Source organism: Carya illinoinensis, chromosome 1 (genome assembly GCF_018687715.1).
Source record: "Carya illinoinensis cultivar Pawnee chromosome 1, C.illinoinensisPawnee_v1, whole genome shotgun sequence".
NCBI classification, from domain to species: domain Eukaryota; kingdom Viridiplantae; phylum Streptophyta; class Magnoliopsida; order Fagales; family Juglandaceae; genus Carya; species Carya illinoinensis.
This window is the reverse complement of record NC_056752.1, coordinates 41,694,888-41,705,511: the sequence shown is the minus strand read 5'-3', so window position 1 is coordinate 41,705,511 and position 10,624 is coordinate 41,694,888. Positions and strand designations below refer to the sequence as shown.

At 36.0% G+C, this 10,624-nt stretch overlaps 1 protein-coding gene across 1 annotated transcript; it reads right to left on the bottom strand.

The window, feature by feature from the left end:
- Positions 1-7,455: 7,455 nt before the first annotated feature.
- Positions 7,456-10,350, bottom strand: LOC122274597. The gene is made up of 2 exons (XM_043083626.1): positions 9,900-10,350; positions 7,456-9,691 (listed from the first exon to the last, which is right to left on the bottom strand). The coding sequence occupies exon 2, from the start codon at positions 9,645-9,647 to the stop codon at positions 7,809-7,811; it is 1,839 nt and encodes a 612-aa protein (XP_042939560.1). The 5' UTR covers positions 9,648-9,691; positions 9,900-10,350; the 3' UTR covers positions 7,456-7,808.
- Between the last annotated feature and the right edge of the window lie 274 nt (positions 10,351-10,624).

Genomic DNA, 10,624 nt, shown 5'->3' with positions numbered 1-10,624 from the left:
AAAAAATTCTTCCACCTCCCAACTCCCATTTCTCTCTCTGTATGGGTTTCTCTAATCCTCATCAAAATTGGGTTCTGGGTTTCTAGTGAGAGATTTGAGAAGTAGAGTGAGTACGAGCTGTCGCCCCCATCAGAACATGGATCTGGATATGGGCGGAAGAGTGAGTAAGAGACATCAGGTTGTGGAGGAAGTTCAGGCTGCCATGCTTGAACATCGACTCCTGTTACCCCGAGGAGCACTACTTTCTGACCCTTTTGTCCATGGAGAACCCGAAAGGTTGTACCCACTACACGCTTACGCGAGTGAATTGGACGGACAGTTTTGACGAACACCCCAATTTGTACATGTTGGAGGAAGTTTCGGCAGAACTTGTGTACAAGTTGAGGGATTGCTAAATTCCTTGCCACCTGTGTTTAGCTGGAAACCCAATTTTCTTCGTCGACGAGAACCGGATCTTCTACTGTGGTTTGGATCTCATAGATTTCTTGGAGCGGGAATCTCTCTTTCGGAGCTCCGAGGCCGATCCTCAGGTTCTCAAAAGACAAAGATCCGTGAGCGAGAAATCGGCCGAGTCGTCCTCGAATTTCTCAAGAAGGAGCCTGGACACAGGCCTTGCATCAGCCGGAGCGAGAACGCCACGATGGGTAGAGTTCTGGAGCGACACAGATGTCGATCATCGTCGTCAGAACTCATCTTCGTCGTCGTCCTCATCTCCGAAACAGTTCTTTCAGGAGTAGAGCATCCAGAACTGCTTGATTATCTAATAAAACCATCTCTCCTCCTTTGAAGAATTCGGAGGCTGATACTTGTGCAATTTCGAATATATCTTATTCGCTCCAGAAATCCGGGTGGAGCTCCGAGGAGATGTCAGATGTGTTGGGTTTCGACTTTCGACCGGAGAAGGAGAGGAAACCGGTTAAGAAGCTGTCCCTAGAGCTAGTGGAAAGAATAGGGAAACTGACTAAATCAATATTCCGATCATGAGATGATTCATACGATAATGAGGAGTGAGAGGCCTGAGTACGAGAGTACTGAGCATGAGAGGCAGAGTTGTGGGGACGAGCCGCCTCGAAGGCAGAGTTATGGGCGGTCTGAGGAGGAGAGCTATGAGAGGCGTGATGATGATGATGGTGGCAAGAGGCGCAAGTATGGATACGGTGAAGAGGATGAAGAGGGCTATGGGCACAAGAAATAACACCAGGTTCTATTGATTCTGAAGCTAATAGTCTTCTACTTCAAGTAAGTTTTCAATATATTATTTGCAATCCCCAATGTGAGTATTAAAGATTATATTCATTATTATTACTTAATAAAATTCTATATTTATTCACATAGTTTACATCTCAGTTATATCTATGGTAAATGTTTATTTACATAGTTTATATACAAGTTTTATTTACTTTTTATACTTGTTATAAATTATTGATGATAAAATTCATCTTGGAATAGAAATGGAGCAGGATCGCTCTAAACCGATAATTTGATTGAGTATCTCATATTAAGATTCATCTTGCAATAGAAATTGAGCATCCCTGAAGGATCGCTCTAAATCAATAATTTTATTAAGTATCTCATAATAAAAGATCTATTGATTCTGTAAGATAATTTAAACGAGTGATACGTGTACCAAAAGCTCATTATGATTAATGCACCTGAAGTTGTATAATTGAAATTGTGCAGAGAAAAGTCATTAAAAAATATATGTTTAAAATGAATGTCTCGAAAGTGCTCATGAAGTAGCAATATCGAGTGCGATAGTTTATAAGATATTCTAAACTTATATCTTGTCTTCTAGTGGTTGAGAAAAATAATGAATTTTTGTTAAGAAATCATTAGACACATTTTACTAGTTCCACATCACTCATTGAAGTGAATGGTATTAGATTTATATCATTCTCAGAAAAGAATTGTACATTTTTTCAAAGAAATCAAGAGCTTGGACGTCGTAATGAATATCTGTATAGTACTTCTATGATTTCGGGTCAGAAGATCGTATTGGAAAAACTACCAAATTTTTTTTTAGATAATATTATACAACTATTGAATCAAATATTATGATATATCAAAAGTGATATGATTCAAAATATTTGTATATTTTTCATGATTATCTTCATCATCCGAAATCAATTACGATAAGTCAAATAATTTTCATGTGGACGTCTATAAAAGAACCAGAAGATTCTTTTACTATAAAGTCTTCTCACCAGAAGCGGAAAGAAAAATTTGCTAGAAATAAATAAAATGAAATAATTTGACGTTATCTTAATTATCATAAGTGAACTGAAAATTCAGATGATAATTAATTTATGGATGCAATAAGATAAAAATGTCTCATATTTTAACTGCTAAAATCCCAGCGAGGATTGAAGTCCCCGTAAAATAATTAAGAAATTTAGCAGTATAATGAACATAAGACATGTCTAAAAGCATGTGAGACCTATTGATACAAAGATAAAGCATCCCAAAAGAGAAAAGCACAAATAAAATAAATTGGTACTTCTAAAGAGGCCGTACCCACAAAACAAGCAACAAGATTCATTCAAACTTTCTGTATAAAATTCTCCTATAAAAATTCTTGAAGAGTATAATCCTTCTAAAGAGTACCTCCTAAAAAGGTTTTTCATGAAATATTTTCCCTTGAAGAGGGACGAGTACTTGAAAATAAAAAGATTTCGATACATTTCTTGAGTATTGGAGAAATTCTGGATAGAAATAAAACTGTTGTCGATAACGTATTTTCATATAAGATAGCACTTGACATTATCAGAAATAATAAAGAAAGTGAGCCAAGAACCGTCGAAAAATACTGACGTAAAAATATTGGCCAAAATAGAAAGAAACAAATCTTGCATAATTGATATCACTAGTAAAATGTGATACATATGGACTTCTAGTCCAAATACCTAAGAGGTGATGCTTGTTAAATATCAGTGGGTATTTATATAAAAGAAATGAAAATATGATATATAAATCACGAGTCGGTTTCTCGCAGAAATAATATTAATATGCTTTTAAAGTAGATGAAATTATATTAAGGTTTTTATTAGCTTGAAAGTTACCAAGAGTTTGGATATGCATGATTAACTGCATATTTATATGGATTACTAGATATGAAATATATGAAGTATATAGTCCTGAAGTACTTATTTTATCAAGTTTTAAAAATCCTTATATGATCTAAAACAATCCAAACGAAATGCATGAAGCATATAGTCCTGAAGTACTTATTTGATCAAGTTTAAAAAATCCTGATATGATCTAAAACAATCTAAACGAAATACATGAAGCATATTGTCCTGAAATACTTATTCTATCAAATTTCAAAAATCCTTATATGATCTAAAATAATCCAAACGTACGTAGAACAAGCTATTTTCCATATATTTTCAGTATCTATATTAACTTATTGTAGTTTATATAGATGATTTAAATGTCATTGAGGCTCCAGAAGAGCTCATGAAAACTGCTCCAGAAGAGCTCATGAAAACTGCACATATTTGAAATATAAATCTCAAACCCCTTCAGTTTCAAGGGGGAGATGAATGAAATTATTAGTTCTGAAATACCATCTCTTAAATGCAATTAGTATTTCAGATTCATATTACGGTTTTATAAGAAGTGTGTATTATTAAATGAGAAATAAAATGGAGCACACAGAATATCTACCATAAGATATAAACACAATATGAATATTTGTGAAATATTATTTTATTATCTCGAAACAAAATTACAGAAATTTGAAACTTTTCACCTCATTCTTTAAACGAATTTACTCTTCAAAAATCTGCATGACATCCCTATCTAAAGGAGTAGGCAATCGAAAAGAAGATTTAAGTAAGGATTTTAAATTCCTATTCTCTTACTTTATTGCTCGTATCTTCAAGTTGGATTTCAGAAGAAGTCGCTGAATGATAGAAATTTTTTCGTTGAGATAATCAACCCCACAAGTTTTTTATTGTAGTTCCTGAGAAAATACAATAATAGATGATGAGTATCGGGTACCGAGACTCAAAAGTTCGTAGATAACTTCATTATCTGACTTATTAGTCAGATCATTATTATATTGCATTATAGCATCTACGGTAAAAGCAGAAACAACTGGTGAACGAGGTGTAGAATACCTCATATATTGGTCATGAGAAGATTACTGAGCCATTGCAGAGTAAGGATGCAGAAAGAGATTGCAAAGTAAGAATGCAGACTAATTACAGAAAAATGAAGAAGATGAGATGCGAATGAAGATAAGCTGAATATTTCTTTTATAGAGAAAATTATGACAAAACATCTCTATTGCTTCACAGCATCTTTCGTGAAACATCTCTCTACAAGAGATGTAGCATCATAGCCCTGCGGCGCCTGATAGCTACAGAAAAGTTGTAAAATCCTGCGGTGCTTGTCTGGTAAATAAAGATGGCCACCGTTTTTGTTAAATATGGAGGTTAGCGGCTTAATTTTGATGACTTCTCTATTAACTATATTATTTACAAGAACTCCAGAAGAGTACAACTCCAGAAGAGTAGTGAATTTAATGTTAAAATGATTTTGAATCAATATGGTGAATTTATTTACCAAAACATTATCAACTGCATCATTTAAAGAGTTGGTACACAATATTGAGATGCATCAACTTAAAGACCTTTCACTATAAAGTTTTGAAGCACTTTTATATAGACAAAACTCATTCCCTGAGTACTCCAATGGTTGCTCGATTATTTGATGAGCAGAAATATCCATTTCGTCCTTGTGAAGACGATGAAAAAATTATTGGTCCTGAAATACCTTATCTCAGTGCAATTGAAGCCCTAAATATGTGATTATTTTATCAACATGGATCAAGTCCACAATTAGTTGAATATACGGATGTAGGTTATCTTTCAGATTCACACAAGAAGATCATTGTAATTCATGAGGAAAAATGTGAAATTGATATCAAGTAGATACGGTCAAGTGATAATTTGGAAAATTTATTCACTAAAACATTACCAATTGCAACATTTAAGAAGATTATGTAGAACATGGGAATGCAGAGACTTGAAGACCTATTATCATGCACTTTTCAGGGAGAGTAATGTCTTGAAGACTTGTTCTGATTATATTATTTTTCCTTCATTAAGGTTTTATCTCACTGAGTTTTCCTTTGTAAGGTTTTAATGAGGCAATCCTAGAGCACTTGACGGTACACATGAATACTGTACTCTTTTTTCCTTCGCCATTAGTTTTTTCCCACAAGGTTTTTTCTTGGCAAGATTTTAACAAGATATATTCTTTAAATATGGTTATCCAAATGGGGAATGTTATAAAACAACTTATATTGGATGACCACATTTAGCCGTCATAATTGACTAGGCCTTAATCGTCAATTAAAACCTTTATACTACTATATATATGGGTATATTTATAGGTTCATATAAAAAAATAACAAGCACCTCTCTCTTATTATCTCTCTTGTCATTAGTTTACAACAAATATTATCTTTATATATCTTAAATTTTATAGAGTCAAATAGGGTTAATGTGTTTTACAAGTTGCAACTATATTATAAATCTTGATTTTTCATTTTTTTAGCAAGTCTACTCTTTTACAAAGAGTCATCTATAATTAAAGATTGTGTTTAATCACATTATAAATAGGGATGGGTAGTGGATATAGGGGGCGGGTTAACCCCAGTGGGACCTTGCCCTGCCCCCACTCCGTACCACCATATATAATTTTTTTTTTAATAAATAAATATATTGTATATATCTATATACAATTTGTTCAAGACTTGAAGTTGATTAAATTCTACATTATTTAAGTATGATTATTGTATTGCCTTGATTTTTTATATAAAAGGTAGTTTATAAAATCAAGGCAATCTAAAATAAAACTCTTATGGATTTAAATTCTTTTTATATTTATAAATAATTTGGATAAAAAAATATTTTTGAATTCAAAAAATAATTTTTAAACCTAAAGGAGTGTGCCTAGGCGAGGGGCAGGTTAAAAAACCCTTCCCCCACATGATTTAGGATGGGGGACCGTACTACACGATGCAGGTAACACCCCTAATTATGAATGTGTTTATTCATAGATGTTTTTGGTATTTACCCATGTCAATGGAGCATATATTTATTGATTAAAGGAAAATCATTCATAAATCTTGACATAATAATTAGTATAAATTAGTTTGTTTAAATCGATATATATTATATTATTAAATTATCATAGATATCATAAATGCCATCCTTGTTAATAAATAAATAAATAAATAATTTTTTTAAAAATAATCATAGACATATAATCACTTTTTAAAAATATTAAAAATTTACATGTCATTTTTATAAATGTTTAATTTATAAACTAATAAATTAATTTTTTTTATTAACAACGTGACTCAACGTGACCAATGCATATGTCTACACATAAAATGAAAATGTTTTAAAAAGATAATAATTAAAAAATAATCATGAAAGGTGGCCAACCCCATTCTTCTCATTCACTTGTGAGTTCAATTATCAACTATTTAAAACTTATCGTTAAGATTCGGGGTTTAAAAAAAGGAAAATGGCTACCATGCCGCCTCCACCATACAGCTGGTGTACCGCTCAGAAGTTTTTTTTCTTAATTTTTTTTTACATTTTTTTAATTATTAAGTAAAAAAAAAATACAAATATACTTAAAATAACTTTTTAATTGCTAAGTTTAAAATAAATAAAAAAGTACACTGTAGCTATACACATGGGTGGCACAGTAGCATTTCTCTTTAAAAAAAAAAAAAAGAAAAAAAAAACCATATTCGTACGTACAATACATGTGGGTATACTGTTTGAGAATTACAAGAATATCTTCGTTTCATAAAAAATTGGCAAGTGGCAACTTGGTTGACTCAGGGCAAGCCAGCTATATAACTAAAAACGACAAGGGGTTTGGAGCCCACTCCTCCATGAATGCGCACGCTACTGCACCTCAAAAATGATACCTGCCGTCCTCCTTGTCAATTGCTCAACCGGAGACGACAATCTTTTCTGGTGCATACGGCATTCTCCTATCCAATGGTAGCCAAACAGATCTAGTACGAACCTAACGGCATCTTTCGTTGCCGTCTAGGGTGCAAAACAACAAGATTTATATTTCTACGAAGAATGGCATCCCTTGCCGTTGATAAATTTGAAAATGACATAATAGTCTTTTTTATTTGTGCCGTTTACAGCCTGTGCAAAATGACTTTACTTCGGTTCTTTTCATGCAATATTTTTGTCACTTCTTTGTCTGGTTACTGTTCAATTAATGTCCTGTTCTAGTATATCTCTACATGAATCCAGCTAGCATCCAAACCCAAGATCAAAGTTATGATTTTGCTTGCGTACTGAGTCTCTGACAAGAAGATCACGAGAATTGGCATAGCTAACACCAGAAAAATGCATCAGTTCTGAATCTGATACCTGATGATGTTAACAAAAACTCTACCTGATGATGTTAACAAAAACTCTACGAGCGAGCCAAACATATCTATTTATCTTTACCATATATTGAAAGTTTATAAACAAACAAAGAATGCCATTGGATGATCTAGTGAACAATATGATTGATTCTATAGAACTCCCTACCTACCTCAAACTTTTTCCTCCAACCAAGACAGCTGAGTTATTTTATCTGCACTCTTGCAATCGTACCCAGTCCATTTTTCTTTGGCTGGCATGTATATGAATGGCCTGTAATTTGCGTTCCATCTATAGTGTCATAACACCGCAATCTGGGTGCTCCACCTTCTGAGGTAGGGTGCAGAAAATTCACCTGCTGCACCTGTAAACACAAACATTTTTAACTCGCTACCTTGCGCACAGTGCATTGAGTAGCACATGAACTAACATGAGGTCTACAAAATACTGGTGCCCAATTTGGCCATCTCTCCATTTCATCTTCACTGGAGCCCGGCCATAATGCACACCGTCATTGCACCGGTTATCAAAATGCCAAGGGAAAGTCATATCAAAGTTATCAATCACGGCCGAAACTACCCCAGCTCGCTTCAATTTGTCCAGCAATACCCCATTATATGCCTCCATTTTATTGGGATTGAATGCCATTGACCGAGCATATCCACCAGTCGCCACCGTGGTCCTGTAAAATACCTTTGGCAACGCCATCCCCCTCTGCTTCACTGACTCCATAACCTCGGTCCAGAATGACGCTGCATAATCTGCGCCTGCAGAGAATTGTCTCAAATTTTTCCACTTGACACCATCGTGTAATCCAGAGTTCATGATCAGCGTGTCTGGAATTGCGCCTTCTGAAAAGTAATTTTTTAACAAATTTCTAAATCCTTCATTTTGCAGCGAATTCAAACCTTCATAATTCCCGGTCTCATTCCAATGGCCATTGAAAATGCTAGTGATCCTAACTGACTGAGACGGGTCTTTGGGGTTTGAGAAGTTCATATCAAACCGCCTAGGAACTGATGGAATATCAGGTAAATCTAAAACAAAATTGAGCATGTTTCGTATTGTATCAACGTGATTTGAATCACCCCAGAAGAAAATCCACCGATTCTTCAAGCAATTCCAAGCAGAATCAGCTAGAAACAATCTAAATGCACAATGTGCAGAGTAGACCCAACCGTTACTCTCTAACAACCCCAGTGGACCAATACACCATGGACTCTGGCATGGAAAGTCGGGTGCTAGGCAACGGTACCGACCATCGTTACCGATTTGGCAATCATCATTTTTACCATGCCGAGTCCACCTCCCAGACCAAATGTCCAGGTTAAAATCAGATTCTTTACAAGTTTTTATCTCATGCAACTGACATGAGGCTTTGTGAAACCTGATTGGAATCTTGCGAAGCTCTCGATCAAACACGAAGCGCCAAGGCGAGAATTTAAGGCCCTCAAAATGCCTATAGAGCAGAATTACCGTCAGATTGTAATCCCCGAAAAAATCCGGATGAACCTGAAGCGAAACAGAATAAGACCCATTACCAAAATCTTTGACTAATGGCCTGGATTTCCAAGAATCCCCTGAAAGATCAGTCTCAAAGTAATCCCCACCTAAACAGCGAGGATTTCCAGACTCATCCAGTGCTTGAAAACCAAATTCATGGATTTCGCCAGCTGACAGATCAACCAAGTTCCCACCATCCAAACCAGGAATCGCAATCTGCACCGTCTTGGAATCCTTACAAGGCTCACCTCCAGGAGCTAACCACCTGGTGAGAAGATTGGACGTCAAGTTGGGCTCCAATTCCGCAGAAACCCAGCTCAATTCCGGCGAAGCTATAATCTGCATTGGATTCTGGGATGGTTCTGGAGGCACTACAGTTGAATTCTGAACAGAAACCGGTTCGAGAATGTGGGAATCGAAGTGGGTAGGGATATTGGTTTGGTTCTGGGTCGGATCATTAGCTAGGATGATGGAGGTGTTAAGAGGCAGACTTGGATGGGTTCGGGTGAGATTGGCTGGGAGAGTGCTGAACTTCACGGTTTTGTAATCTTGCCTGAGCCTCCAAGCTTCAAGAAAGCTCTTTATGGTGCACCCATCTATGCTCCAAACGACGACCATCCCAACAAATACCAAAGCCGTCAGCACCCCAAAACGCCAATGAAGCAAGGGACTCGACCTTGGTATCAATGGATTCAAAGATAGCGAATTCACTGCCTTCTCCGGCATTTCCAACCACCGCAACTACCACAACAGCAACAAACTGAACAAATCTAGAAAAAGAAAGAAAAAAACACCGGCCACTTAAAAGTCCTCTCGGGTAAATAGAAAAGGTTCTTTCCGCCAGAAGATTCAAGATATTCACATTCCCAGAAACAAAAAATAAAAGGAAAAATAGAAATCCTTTTCTTTTTCCTGGGTTAAAGCACAAGTTTAACCAAAAGAAAAGGAAGCAATATAAAGAGATGAACTTTAACTTACAAGGTATGGTTCAAGCCTTCAAGATCAGAGATTTTCGTCTCTTTAAGGCCACTGCAATAGCCAAAATCGCTTTGAGAAAGTAAAGGAAGCTGGGACAATACGGCTCTCAAATCTTGACTTCTTGTCGCCCTTCTTGGTTCCAACTAGTTTCCACAAGAATGAAGAAAGAGTATTTTTTATGCCTCGGTTTTCTTTCTGATTACAGAATACAGTAGTTAGTTTTATGACTAAACTTGCTTCCGAAAAACGATGGTAAGTAATTTAGTTTTCTAAAAGTAAAGAAAGGTTACGGAGGGAGTATGGGAATTCAAGTTCTATTTTGGGAACACAGGCCCAGAGGAGCTGGCAGAAAACGGAGCTGGGAGGACGACAATTATTATGCATGGACGACGGTACCCTCTTATTACCGAGGCAATTGCGTCGAGGTATTTATCAAGTTGATGCTACGTAGGGACCGAGGCCACCCTAAGTTTGATATATATATATATGGATTGGATGCGCGTCGGTGAAGGGCGGTGGGGGGCATTTACGTCCTTCGGCTTAGGAAATTATTGGGCAATGTGCATATGCATGGGTGCATCGTCAGGTGGCAAAGTTCAATCGATGGTGTAAAGAAAAGGCGAAGCCGTCCCATCCCATGAACGGTGCTTTTTATTATTCAAAATTAAAAACAAAATTCTGAATATATTGTTTATTTTGAAGCCGAGCGGCGGAAATGAGACAAA

Excerpts from the sequence above, each read along its gene's own strand:
- LOC122274597 (XM_043083626.1), bottom strand. The coding sequence starts at position 9,647 with ATGCCGGAGAAGGCAGTGAATTCGCTATCTTTGAATCCATTGATACCA.